Source organism: Clinocottus analis, unplaced genomic scaffold (genome assembly GCF_023055335.1).
Source record: "Clinocottus analis isolate CAN_PGR_092001 unplaced genomic scaffold, fCliAna1.0.p SCAF_24, whole genome shotgun sequence".
In the NCBI taxonomy this organism is placed as follows: domain Eukaryota; kingdom Metazoa; phylum Chordata; class Actinopteri; order Perciformes; family Cottidae; genus Clinocottus; species Clinocottus analis.
In genome coordinates this window covers 5,978,558-5,992,915 of record NW_027175976.1, presented here as the reverse complement: position 1 = coordinate 5,992,915, position 14,358 = coordinate 5,978,558, and the positions used below count along the sequence as shown (strand labels likewise).

Below are 14,358 nucleotides of genomic sequence, written 5' to 3'. Positions count from 1 at the left end.
ACTTTTTTTATTTTTTTTATATTCATGCAGGGGCGGGTTGCTGAAAATAGCAGAAACAGGAGGGAGTAAATTAATTAGGTGTGCACGATTGACTCTGAAAACGCAGCACACCTTCCAGCGGCCAGCGCTCTGAGCGTGTCTGGTCAGTGGGAATAAAAGCAACAGGGTGCGCGGATGTTCTCCAAGCGCTCATTGTTTGCAAACTGAATGGCTCCGTGATTGAGACGGATAAGGAAAATGGAGCGCGAGGGCCGACCGTTAGGTGCATATTGTCGCCGGATGAAACCGCCATTAACAGACCAGCCAAGAAGCGTGAGTACTCCATGCCAAACTGCGTCTACCATTTATTACACATAATTACATTCTTAAATAAAAACGATTCACCGAACAGTTTCCTTGCATAGAGATATTACAATACCAATTTAAAAAAGGAATTATGAAACAAACCGGTAACAAAAATAAATCTTTCTCATTTTTCCATAATAAAGAACATTATCGTACCCATACATCATAATATACAAATGATAAATTTGAAACACTTTGTACAGCGAACGAAAAGGAGAAAGACAACGGAGGATAAAGGTGGAAGGGGACGAGGGAGGGAGGGAAGGGGGAGTCGGAGGAGAGAGGACAGGAGTTGAAAGGGATCATATCTGAGAAAATGGGAGGAGGGGGAGGAGGAGCGATGAGGGAATGCTGGTAGAAAAAGGGAGTGTGTTTGATTCAAAATTCAGACCTGGTGGAAACAGAGGTGGTGTCACACATAACAATGTGTGTGTGTGTGTGTGTGTGTCTCACCCCCGCCCCTCTGCTGAGAGCTGCAGTCTGGATCTCTGACTCTCACAAGGTGGCGTGAAAAACGGTAAAATACACTTAAGAAGGACGGACAGAGTGTGTGTATGTGTGTGTGTGTGTGTGTGTGTGTGTGTTCAGGATGTGCTTGTGCATGTGTGTGTGTGTGTGTTTGTATGAATCTGTGTGTTCAGGGAGTGTCTGCATGCATGTCGTCTCGGTGTGTGTGTGTGTGTGTGTACATTTGTGCTAAAAAAACAGCTACTATACAGACTTTGTGATCAGTGTTTTGTCATCACCGTGTGAAGTGGTATATGTGTGCGTGTGTGTGTGTGTGTGTGTGTGTGTGTGTGTACAAGCGGACAGAAAACATCAGATATGCAAGTGATCTTTTCCCAAAAATTCAGAGTGCAAATACAAACAGACGAAGAACACACAGGCACAGCAGAATTGACAATCATTCATTAAGATGACACCGAACTGAACCGCACCGTCCGGGACGACATGAAACCACCTTTTTTTTATTATTATTATTATTATTCCCAGAAAAAACATGTGTCACATTTTTCAAAATCCCAGTCTTTGAGTTTGAGAAAGTCCAAATGTTTTTGTTTGCCACCGTCCCGCCGCTTGAATCGGTCTCCTGCGTCTCCGTAAAGTCTCGGGGGAACCGTGGAGAACACGGTTCAGTGCTTCAGTCTATGATTGGTACAGAACATGAACAACAACAAACGAAACAAAACAACAAAAAAAAAACACTCCAGTTCTGCACATTCCCACACATTCGCGACCGTTCAGCCCAACGGGAGAGTTTCCCCCCCGAGTGGAACGCTGAAACACACAAGTAGAGCTGCCATTGATGATGCAATAAGTTAAACTGTGTATCCTTCATTTGATCTTCCACCTGGAGGGGCGGGGCTAAGCGGGAGAACCACAAAACCCGCTCGGACCTTCCCGCCTCTTCTGCAAACCAAATGTTTGTCACTTTCTACATATTTTTTTGTGTGTATTTTTATTGTATTTTCTTATTAACGCCCACAAGCGCAAAGGATGGTCGCACTGCCGTGCGTCGTAGCTGCGACCCGGATGCCCGGTGACAATGTTTGGTCTCCTTGAAGATGAACCAGCGGCCCAAACGCGTTACTTCCCATCCCCCCTGCCTTGAGCGCCGGCCCGTCACCTGGATGTTCAATATGAAAGCGAGCCGGCCGTCTTTGCACGTTGAGGCAGAAGGAGTTCAATATTTATGCGAAGCGGGAGCTTCCACTTCCAGAGCCGCGGACAGATCATGTCTCGATATGATTGAGCTGGAACGCATTCATACCCCGAATTGAAATGCGCCTCCGGTACACAGAGTGAAATCAATTTGCTGCCTCCGTCGCCAAAAAGGCAGACCGCTGTGCGCCTCACCGCGAGCGTCACGAGCCTTGTCAAACACAGGACAACGCGCTCGCGTCCGTCGGAATCGCGGCGATCCCCCGTTTGTGGATTAAAGTCGGGACGCGGAGACGAAACCGTCGGGACGAGAGTCCGACCGCCGAGGACGAATGTGATCGCCGGTTTTCTGGGAGCGCATGGATGTGTGTGTGTGTGTGTGTGAGAGTCTCGTGTGTGGGTTTCACCCGGCTGCGGTTCCTCGAGCTGATGGGGCAGTTATCATGTGCTGACGGAGCAGACGGCTCCTCCGCGTACCCGTTTCAGCCTCCCACTGGAAGCCTGCGCTCCATGACCTCCCCCAGTGCGACCAGTAATGACCCGCGAGTTATTCCAAGTCAAGACATTTGTGTCTACTGTGGAAGCAAAAAAGGAAAGGAGAAGGAATCTACCGGATCCACACAAATGGTCCTTCCATGGGCCTGGCAACATGTACAGACTCACAACAGATACATTCACATTGATTTGCTCGGCAAAGAGCCGCCCAATTGATTGAATTTGTGTCCTGCCGTGCCCATTAATCTGCGTCCAGGCGTACGTGTGTGGTCAGGAAGTCAGCGGGATGCTCTTGGATATGCATAGGGTCCGATTCGGAGAGCTGAGCGCTGCTTTCTTTCCTCTGAAATGAAGTTTGGAAGAGTTCTGCATGGGTGGTGCGGACAGGACAAAATGACTAGCTCAGCCCGGTGGCTCGTTGGGTGCCAATCACTCTCAAAGGCCAAAGAGATCATTTCAGGCATCAACGTCAGACACTTCCTTTTTTGGGCTGCATCCATTTCCAATGTGTTTTTCCCCAACAACAAGAAAAAAAAAAAAGTCTTTGAAACTGTCTGTTTGGAACATAAAGGAGAACGTTTCGTCGCCTTGATCCTACATCGTGGCCTTGTTTGCGCTCGCTGTGCTGTCGCAGTCCGCTCAGCTGCTCTCGACTTGTGCATGTGGCTGTCCGCACTTCCGACGACACGGTGGACGCCGCCGCCCCGGTCCGAGGCGGCGGGGCGTTTTTTTTTAATTTTGTTTTTTTACAAAAAAAAAAAAAAAGGTTCGCAAAGAGTCAATTGTGCAACAGTTACCTCGCAGCGACTCGTCGGAGCCGAGATGCTGAAGAGGAAGAAAAAACTCTCTTCGGGGGCCAGGCGGCATCTCTTGAGATGCTCGGTGTCAGATGACATTCTCTGGGATGAACAGCCTTGTTCCCAGAGTAGATTAGTTAGCCTCATCCTGTGGAAACCCTCAATGGATGATGTTCATAAAGCGGGCCGGTCCTCTGGATGACCTCAATCTGTCTTTACGGCACATCAGTGCGACACACTCCCGTCCTCGAGTCTTTGAGAAATCCAATCTAAACGCTCCGCTCAAACAAGTGCCCCGATGCCATCGGACCAGGAGGACTTATAAATGGATCCGGTTGGCAGACGTGACAAAGGTCGGAGGAAAAATTGACAAATTATTATCCGTCCTATAGATAAAATGATAAACCCCTTTGGCGATTCATAAAAAAAGGCTGTGGCAGGTTGGAGGGAGAGAAAGTCTGCTTTCTGGCTCGCTTTACCCTGTGAGATGAAGCCGTTTAGCGACCGCTGGAAAACAACCGCCCTCCTGAGCTCAGGGTCCGGTCTCAGACGGGGAAATATACAAACGGCAGTTCTGCTGTCGGCGCGGGCGGGAAATGACTGTACAACCGGTCCGGCGGCGGCGAGCTGCACCGCTGCATCGAACAGGGCCGACTGTTTTTTTGTTTTTTTTTCGGAAGAGTTTTCGAAAAGCGAGCGACGACAACGAGCCGCCGACCACGGGCACGTGGTCCACCCTCCTCCCAGACGCAGACCGAAGGGCGGGCCGGAGCGCCTGCCCCGCCCACGCCAGGCGTTTCACGAGGTGGCGCCTCTCCCTTCAGGCCCGAATGAGCGAATCTAGTGTTCTTCTGAGTCCATCCCGCTGTCTCTCTCTCTCTCTCTCTCTCTCTCTCTCTCTCTCTCTCTTTTCTCTCTCTTTCTCTCTCACATCCATGGTGTTGTTTCTCTGCAGATGATGCTCCCTCTCGTTCCTCCACTCCGCCTCCATCCCCTTTCTCCCGCTGACCTCTCTCAGATGTGCCTCTTCATGTGTAGCGCCAAGTGATCCGACCGCGAGAAACACCTGCAACCAAAGAGAGGCAAACAGAGAACAGCCTGTTAGGTTGTTACCAATGCAGGGGAGGAGGAGGAGGAGGAGGAAGAGGAAGAGGAGGAGGAGGAGGAGGGAAGGGTAGCAGTTTGTTTTGTCGATTGAGCTAAATGTTGCTGTTAGCTAGTGAGCGCTGATGCACACGCAATTAGTATATGTGTAACTAATTCATAATCAGCATTTTCAGCCGCACTCCTAATGACTTCAGCTGCGGCATGAATAACTTGAGAGCCCGCAGATGGATGCGGTGAAACGGTGATGAAGGAGGGAGGGAGAGAAAGAGAGAAAGAGAGGGGGAAAAACAGAAGCAGCGTGCAAAACATGTGCCGTAAAACGTTTGCTGTGTGAGATGAATCAAAGCCTCTCGTCTGGAATCAGGCAGAATTGCTCTGGAAGTGCGCTGGCCTATATTCCTTCCACGAGTGCGTTCAAAAATGTTTGATTTTTTTCAACCTGATTGCCACAAATTGGCAAAATGTATGTTGTGTTTATTCCGTAAAAGATGCAGCCTCCACCTCCACCGACAGCAGTTCTGTTGCTCGCTCGCTGAACAAATACTCCAGCTCCATCCCCCCAGACGAGGGCTTTTCAAACGGCGAGGGTTGCTTTCTTTTTTTAGGTAATTGGGAAGCCGCAAGTTGTGGTGATTAGCGAGCAAGTATTTGAGATGGAGACTTGTTTTCAGAGTTTACGAAAGTGGTTCGGTTTAAATACTGTTTGGGAGAGAGAGAAAAAAGGAAACGAGACTCGAGCAAATTGCCCCCAAATTGCTGGAGGAAATGTGTTTGAAATGAAGTTAAGTGCAGAATATATTGTGTCCATAAAGACTGGTTGATTATGCCCAGATGAAAAAGCACTACAAATTGCAGAATTAGTGCCAGATTGACATGTATTGAAATGGGATTTTGTGAACACCCCTCGCAAGTAATGTGGTAATCATTCCTCGAATGAAACGTTTCGAACGAGTAAAAACACAATTCATCCGGAGCATTTACGTATGAAACCCCGGTTTGGGAGTCACACTCCCTCTCACAGCTCCTGCAACTGTTGATTTTTCCTGTTCTTTTTGACACCGGCGTCAGATTGTGTCTTCCCGCTGAGACAGAGGCAACTGTCTAAGATGTCGAGATGAATCAGTGTTTGGCCGAGAGGGGGAGCTGCGCTGTGACGAGCCACCAGTCATCTGTCTTCCTGTCACACCTGCGTGTGTGTCCCCGTTCGCTGCGCACACACACATGTGAGATCAATGGATGGCTCAGGAGATGTGGCTACGTGTGTGTGTGTGTGCGTGTGTTATTTTGTGTGTGCGCTCGGAGAGACAGATGGTAAAGTATGAGTCACGACTCGGGGGCACGACACCAGCTGGCACACCGTGGGTCTGCCCCCCCACCCCCCTCCCTCCTCCCTCACCCTCCCATCCTCCATCTTCCACCCCGTCTTCTCTGTCTCCCCCGTTTCCCCTCTTTCTTCATCTCAGCGGGGTGTGTGTGTGTGCGTGTGTGTGTTTGTGTGTTGGGCTGGAGGGGTTGGGCGCCTTGTGACACATGACAGAGGTGGGCCCGAATTAGGGATGTGCCTGCAGGGGGGTGGTGGTGGTGGTGGTGGTGGTGGTGGTGGTGTCTGGGGAGGGAGGGGAGGTGGGAAATCAGGGGCGAGGAGGGAGATATACTGTATTTACAGTCTGTCCAGCTGAGACCTGACCTTCTGCTACCACACACACACAGACACACACACACACACACACACACACACACACACTCACACACAAACGCACACACACACAAACGCACGCATGGATGCCCAAGACTCACACTCTCACATAAACAGTCGGGCAAAGTACAGCAGGTGAAGAGTGCTTTCTTTTTGTCCTCTCATAATGAACCTATACATGATTCAAGAGGTCAAAGCCAGAGAGGCTGCACACACACACACACACACACACACACACACACACACACACACACACACACACACACACACACACACAGTATATTGTTGAAACCTTTTTCATTTTCAGCTTCATGAATACCGAAATAATGTTGTAATGGATGTAGATACATTTGATATATATCTATATATATATATATACACACATATAGACAGAGAGAGAGAGAGAGAGAGAGAGAGAGAGAGAGAGAGAGAGAGAGAGAGAGAGAGAGAGAGAGAAAACTGCATGCATGTGTTATAATACAACAAAGAAAACATGTAATGAAATAAACAAGAATGCAATTATTATTTCCATGTAGAGGACATAAAGTGGTAAAAGATCCCATAAAAGCCTAAATTATGAGTCGTTTGGGGCAAATAAAGCCAAATTAGTTTTTTAAGAAAGACTTTTACACACTAATTGGAAACACTGCAGTGTTTTATTTAGGGGAGTAATTTAGTGTGACGTGAGCACAGATGTAGCATCATGCTCATGTCGTGTATTAGCTTTAAGGGACTCCTTCGCCCACGTCTTCACCCGGGGGTGCCCTTCCTTAAACACGGAGGTGGCGCCTCAGAGACCCCAGAGGTGCCACCGAGGGCCGGATCACAGACAAGAGGGCGTAATTAAAATAAGAGTAAAGGTTTTTGTCGAGCAGATCTTTTCATAATGGCCGCTGAATGTTTGATGATTTTGCCACCGGAGCCCTGCAAATTAACATTTTGCTGCGGTTCATAATTAATCAGGAGACTAATTAGGACGCAGAGTCGCGTCGACTCTTCAAAGACCTCCGTTAAAGATCGGCGGGGTCGTTTCCTCCGAACAGGAAGTGGGCACGAGACGCGTTCCTGAAGGCCCCGCTCCGAAAACCATCAACCCGTCGCCTGAACGATTACATTTTCCAGAAGAGGCTTTTCAAGCGGATATTGTGTGTTTGCCTGCGCTCAAGGACACTCGGCGCTCGGGTCACGGGGATCAGACCAGGAATCATCCGGTTTACAGGATCGTCTGTCCAATCACCGGGCCAGCTGAGGCTTTATTTACAGTAACACACACTCACACACACACACATGCACACACACACACACACCTGTGTTTTGGCTCTCAGTGGCCTCGGAAATTCCCCAAATACATTTGTCCTCTCAAATGTCCAATGCACCAAAACGAGTGCCTTTCTTCAAATGAGAAATACTTCATGCATGAGTTTTAAATTGCACATATTGACTCTATTAGTGGATTATGAATCATCATTAACTACCATGATGATAGTATGGTCTAAGTCAACGTGTGTTGAAAGCAACCTTATGTTTGGATTCATACTTGTTTTGAGTTCTACTAGAACTTCTTTACATGCTTTAATGTAAAATAACAACTAACTTCTGTCCCTTTAAGCCACTTTCCAAAATCTGAATTAACCTTCATCTCGCCATCAAATAAGCGACTTTCACAGCTAATGTGTCGGTAGACGCTCCAGATACCCAGCGTGTTTAATGATATGTCCCATTTAAATTAATATTCTCTACCAGTGATGTGTGATAATGGGTTCTACAGCCATTTTACACCTCTGTCCCAGTGTGAAAGCAACCTCCAAATCAAGGCCATGTGGCCCGGCGCGAGGGGAAGCTCCATTAATATGCTGCTCGCCGCCCGACGTGCGTACAGAGCCCAATGATCAACCTTCGGATTCCCAGCGAAATGCCGAGCGGGTTGAGTCCTGCGTGTGTTGCGCAGGAGCGCACATTAGTAATCCCGCCAGCGCACTTTGAAATTGGGTCAGCACCAAAAACATTTTTGGGGGGTGTGTGTTGCCGGCGTCTTGTCGCGCCGCTTTACTAAACCAAACTGTGTGCGAAACACGACGGGGAGAAAACAGCCCGCTGCGCTCCTGGAAGTACTTCAAATGACACTTGGAAAATGGGAGAAGAAAGAAAGAAAAAAAACACACACACACATGCAAGGCAGAGAGAGAGAGAGAGAGAGAGAGAGAGAGAGAGGGAGAGAGAGGAAGAGGAGGGAGCGTTGTGTTTTGACAGACCTGTCACAGTGGTTGCACTTAAAAGGCTTGGCGCCGGTGTGTTTGCGGTAGTGCCTCGTCAGCTCGTCGCTCCGGGCGAATCGCCACTCGCAGCCCTCCCACGAGCACTTGTACGGCTTCTCACCTGAGGGGGGAGGGGGGGGAGGGGAGGGGGGGCGAAACAAGAACATGCGTGAGCACCTATTGCATCGCTCGCCCACCAATCACACGCTTGCAAACAACGTTTGGAATCCAAATATAAAGTTGCCTTCAAGATGATGTTTGATGTTTTTGCTCAAAACACAGATTCTCCTCATTTCCTGGATACTTTTTGCGTTACCATTTCGCCGACAAATATCCCATGTCTCCCTTTTTTTTTGTTTCGGGTGGGGGTGGTGTGGGGGCTGAAAAGAGGTGTTGAACGGCGAGCTGGAGAAGCTCCCACCGGTCCCCAGTCTTGCTGAACACACAGAAGAGGAGCAGAGGGTGGAGGGAAGTGGAGCGAGAGAAGAAGTGGAGAGAGGATGAGGGATTAGCGGGCAAGGTGGATGAGAGGAGGTGAGAAGAGGAGGCGAGATGAGACGGCGAGAGGGGGAAAGTGGAGGAGGAGAGAAGTGCTGCAGAAGTGGATTAAGGCAGAAGAGGCTGCAGATATGCCGGCGGGGGAGCGGGGCGGCGATAATTAGGCCAGTCGCGCGGCATAATGGTCGAAGAAAAGCCCCCACAATCCGCCAGCTGCGTCCAGCTCCGAAGATGTCACCTGCATCAGTCACATCCCATCTGGAGCGGGCGGCTCGCGGCTGAATGCGGACGCGCTTGGCACGCCGACCGGCGCTGCTCGAGTGGCTTCGGCACAAACACGGGCTTTAATTTGTCGACTGTGATTATCGCGACGACGACACAAAACCACAAAAAAAAAAAAGAAAGAAAGGGGGACACAATCACCGGAGCAACTGCAGTCCAGATTGAGACGAGCGAGAGTGAAATTCACTCATTGTGCACAGGTTTGTTGGTGGCGTAGAGAGAGAGAGAGAGAGAGGGGGGGAAAGAAGGCAAAAATCAATAATGCATACTGTATGAATGAACTGCAATTTCATGGCAAATTTGTCCTGAGATGTAAAGCTGAACGCGTGACCTGCTGGAGCCCGGTTCTATCAGCGAGCGGCCATGTTGGAGAGCGCTTAGCTGGAGTCCCGTCCGGCTCGATGGCGAGAAACACAGTGCAGGAGGTTGCAGCCGTGATGAGCTGCTAAATGAACGAGTGAGGGAGGAATGACCTCCGGGAGGCAATCTGGAAACGGCAGAAAGCGCCACTGATGAACACAAAGTGATGACACTTGATCAATTAGTGTTCATTTTCGTTTGACACACACCTTTAACTTCACCATGCTTGTGCAATTTACATCCATTTGACTCAACTAGGACGTGTGAAATGACTTTGTTTCAGGTGAAATGTGGTTTTTCCGGCGAGCAAACGCTGCCCAGCAAACCAGTTTCTGGTGTCGAGTGTGATATGAAATTAGCCACACCCCCTTTTAATCCATCTCCACATCTCCACGCTGTGGACACGTATCCCTTCATTCTGCCTCGCTTCCCCAAAAAACAACAACCCCGGAGCAGCGAGGTCTGGGCCGTCCCGATCTGGCCAATGAAATTCCCGAGAGGCGGGAATGCCTGAATGTGTTGCCTAGCGACGGGCCGAGGGGGGCGGGGTGTGTGTGAGAGAGACGAGGTGTGTGTGTGTGTGTGTGTGTGTGTGAGAGAGAGGAGGAGGAGGGGGGGGTGTACACTGAAAACATGAGGAGGCAGTAGTCAGTGCAGCTGGCTGGATCTGGCGGCGGCGCCGTGCCACCGGCCAATTACCGAGCACGCTGGCAGAGCACGGAGGCAGTTGCCTAGCGACGATAACCGTGGAGACGTACGGGGCAAGATGGGGGAGGGGGGAGCGGGTGGTGGTGGTGGTGGTGGTGGTGGTGGTGGTGGTGGTAAGAGACCAGAGCCTGCAGCGGTACATAACCACTCAGCTACCGACTCCTCCAACGATACGCTGCCCCCCGTTGCCTAGCAACAGAGCCCCCCCCCTCCTCCTCCCTCCCACAAACAGGCAGGTGCTCACTAACACACACACTCACACACACTCACACACACTCTAACGCACACAAACTGGACGTGAAAGGTTACTTTTTTTTGTTTTTAAATGCAATGATTCACGGAGTCCGACTGATTGGCAGATTTAAACGGCGATCAGAAACCTAATCCAGCGGATTATCTCCGACTCAGCGACGTAATCTGATTACGCTCGGTTACTTTGGGATTACTCTGCCTGTAAAACACAGAATGTAGATTATGAAGACATAAGTGGATTCCTTCTGATTTAAAGAATCGGGATTGTGGTCAGCGCCGTCGTCGAAAGCCATTATTTATTCGGCGTTATTTGATAATCCATCAGCTGACAGCGTTCACTCATTTTAGGGGGGAAATGTTGCGCAATCAAAATGCTTTTTCCCCCCCTTGAAAAGGTTTTTCTTTTTTCTTCTTTTGAGTAATCGAATAAGCATTCACATATTTCTCACTCGTAATCTGATAACTGGGTGTTTCCTGAGTCACTGTAATCCCATTATGTGTAATCTGTTACTTCCGAATGCTCTCTCTCTCTCACAAACACACACACACACACACACACACACACACACACACACACTCACACACACACACACACACACACACTCGCTCCAGCCTCTCAGGTGCCAGAGTTGAAGATAATTGCATTCCCTCCATTAGCTGGAGCCGAGGCGGGGCATCCGGGTCTCAGAGGTCATTAGAGGCTCTCGGAGAACGCTCCGCGAGACGCCTGCCCGCCACGACGGGAGTGCAGCACCGTGGAGGACGAGAGAAAAGGCTTCAGAGAGAGAGAGAGAGAGAGAGAGAGAAGGGTGATAGATGGGCCAACTGATGGAGGGATGAAGCACGTTGGGCAGAGACACGGGGATGATGGAGAGCCGGAGCTGAAAGACGAACACTTATCATTGTTACCATCAACTGTGTATCAATAAACATAATTGCACTCGTGAATGTCATCATTCAATTTGAATGAGACCGAGCGAAGTCGAGTAACCCATTAGGAGGAGAACGCTGCGTCTTTCTGGACGTGGGCGAGGCCGCTTCATTTGGAGAGAAAACCAGCCAAGTGTGCTTGAAAGTTTGAGTCGAACGAGCAAAAGTGTTATTTCCATCCCGTGTTATGTACGCGGATGAAACATTAAAGACGCGGCCTGAAGAATATCGGAGACCTGAACATGATCGTGCAGTTTTAAAATCAGAGGCAGAGAGAGAGAGAGAGAGAGAGAGAGAGAGAGAGAGAGAGAGAGCGAAGAGCCAAGCAATATAATAAGAGCGTGAGAGAGAAGCGGAGAGAGGGATGTTACGAGAAGACAGGCATGAGGAGAGAGAGAGAGAGAGAGAGAGAGAGAGAGAGAGAGAGAGAGAGAGAGAGAGAGAGAGAGGGAGGAACCCAGCAGTCCTCGTGTTTTACCCGTTCCCTCACCCTTCCCAAAATCTAATTGTACCATTCCTTATCTGCCATAAGCCTATTCACAAAAAGCTCTACAGGGCACTGTCATTTCAACTCAGCCCGTCTAATTCCAGATTAAATCGTAGCCTTTTCTCCGTCGGTAATTTATGGAAATAACAACTAAGAAAAAGAGGATTTGAGTAATGACATCTTTAAACTTGTCAGGATAATGGCTCAGTGAATGGGGGAGCCTGTGGCACCGCTGTCTCTCTGAAGAGGGTCGCTCCACTCCGCCTCCCCCGTCCCCGTCTTCCGCCTTCATCGACTCTTTGTTTCACCCCCGCGTCACTATCTGCTCTCCTCCTGCCTTTCCTTCAGCTTTTGTGTTTTCTTTGTGTCATCTCTTGTCGACATCTCCCCCCCCTCCTTCTTCCCGTCATCATGCTGCTTTCCTGGTTGGAAGAACGAGACAGATGTTCTTTAGGGTGGAAGCTTTTAACCAAAGCACCTTATTGACAGGGATAAACTCAGGCAGGGGGGGGTGCTATATGTAAAATTGTGTAACATTGTGTCATAAATCACATTGATATCTAATCAATATGTCCGAAAAGAGATAGGAAAATGCAACTATGTGACATGATCTCAAGGGAAGGCGTATGAATAGCAAAGTTCTTGTCATGATATGAATTTCAAACTTTATACTACGGTTAATGTTGTAAAATGGTCACGGCCAAAGTTTTGGAATAAAATAAGTATGTATACTGCGTGAAATACATACATAAAGAGTGTAACATAATACAGAAACCATGTCACAAACATTACTGAAGTTACAAGTTACTATATAATGTTTTAAACAGGACATTTAATTGGGTCTCCTGGGTGAAAGTCCTGTTTTTTTCTTTCCTTTTCATATCACTACAGACCAAATAGTGACAACAAGCGAACCGAAAGCTACTGCAGGCCAGATATACAGAGCAATGTAGTGACAACTGAGTCTGTGCCATGTGAGGACTTATCCCAAACTGGAACACTTCAGATGATCTCCAAATGTCCGCTTCGCTCTTTGATCCTTCTTGTCCGTCCCTCGGCTCCAGTGGATGTTGTGACTGGACGGCATCACTGGGCCCTTCGGTCTCCCAGCGCCGGCCCGGTCGGCACCGAGTCCAGCGCTGACACGCCACACTGTGGGGGGGGGGGATCAATGACCGCGTGTCCGTGCCCTTTTGTTCCGGTCGGGATGCCGCCCGAAACCCCCCGTGGTGCTGCGCCAACCGAGGGCGTGATCACACACACACGCCGTGTTTCTCTTCAGTCGCGACATATAGCCGCTGACAAGCTGGATTTATTTATATTCGACCCCCCCACCCCCCTCTCCAACGCCCCTCATCCCTCCCCGGAAAACACAACAAGCAAGCCAGAGCTTGTAAACAAGCCGTGTGAGGTCTCTAAATGAGACAGCGTTGGTGATCCCTCAACCTTTAAGTTTAGAGAGCTAGATGGTGGGGAGCAAGAGAATTTAATAAGACTCGCTGTGACCTCATTTAGCATGATGGACGCTATCTGCTGCACCTCCACGGGTTGAGACACGTGGGAAGCACCTCTATGTGTATATATATAGATGTACATTAGCATCCAGAAGGCAGTCTACCATACGTTTAATTAATGTGTTATTCCAAGCATATGGGACTACCTATAAGATGTCATATTCATCTCATTAGGCCCCTGAACGCCTCTCTTCGAGGACGAGTGACGTTTTCAGCCCAATTACTTCCACCAGACGTCGTCCTCGCCTTCCCGATGAAGACGCTCGAGCAAACCCCCGTCATGTTCGGCGAGATCGAGATGCTGGAGGCCGCACCTCGAAGCCCTGCTAACGCGCACCGTCACTGTTTTCCCTTTTCCTTTCATTACGGGGACGAGCGGCCAGACGGACTCCCTCATCACCTGCCCACTTAGGTAATAACACACCATCACATTTGACACGTATCTTCCTGGCGCTAAACTGATCCCATTACTGCTCCCCCCCCCCCTGTGAAATCAGACGACCCCGGACAGAGGGCCACTGACCCAGACTTACAGTAGAGAACGCACAGAGGACGGGGGGGGAGGGGCTTGAAATAAAGCGGGGAAATGGCAGCCTATCCAGGTCAATCCATCCATCACTGTGCAGTTACTCAGACGGAGGACAGCTCCCCGACAGGGGTCTGAGTGGTTTGGGATTGAGATGGAAGAGCGGGAGAGTTATAACTCCTGAACCCCTCCCCCTCCCCCCCACCTTTCCTTCTTCAGAAGAACCTTGACGAGGAGGACCCGTCCCGGTTTGGCACAGAGAAGTTAGAGAGGTGCGTTTTTATCTTACATGAGGATTTTTAAGCCTGTGCTGTGATTACTTGGCTGTTTTTTTTCTTCTTCCTCCTCTACCTTTTTTACATTTCTTATCACTTTTATGTGCATTTTGGACTTGTTCCAAAAATGTGAAGCGGGGAGATTTCCCTCAATTATCTCAAGGCAGGT

At 49.4% G+C, this 14,358-nt stretch overlaps 1 protein-coding gene across 2 annotated transcripts in view; it reads right to left on the bottom strand.

Annotated features, from left to right (window-relative positions):
• Window positions 1-302: 302 nt before the first annotated feature.
• Window positions 303-14,358, bottom strand: part of LOC137794090 (Krueppel-like factor 7) — a 33,932-nt gene continuing 19,876 nt past the window's right edge. The window contains exons 3-4 of one of the 2 annotated variants that reach the window (XM_068590700.1): window positions 8,355-8,478; window positions 303-4,365 (exon numbers count right to left, since the gene is read on the bottom strand). In XM_068590700.1, the coding sequence (XP_068446801.1) occupies window positions 4,314-4,365; window positions 8,355-8,478 (176 nt within the window). In that variant the 3' untranslated portion in view covers window positions 303-4,313. Of the gene's footprint in view, window positions 4,366-8,354; window positions 8,479-12,393; window positions 13,027-14,358 lie in introns of those variants that run through there. The other variant, XM_068590701.1, reaches the window with a different exon arrangement.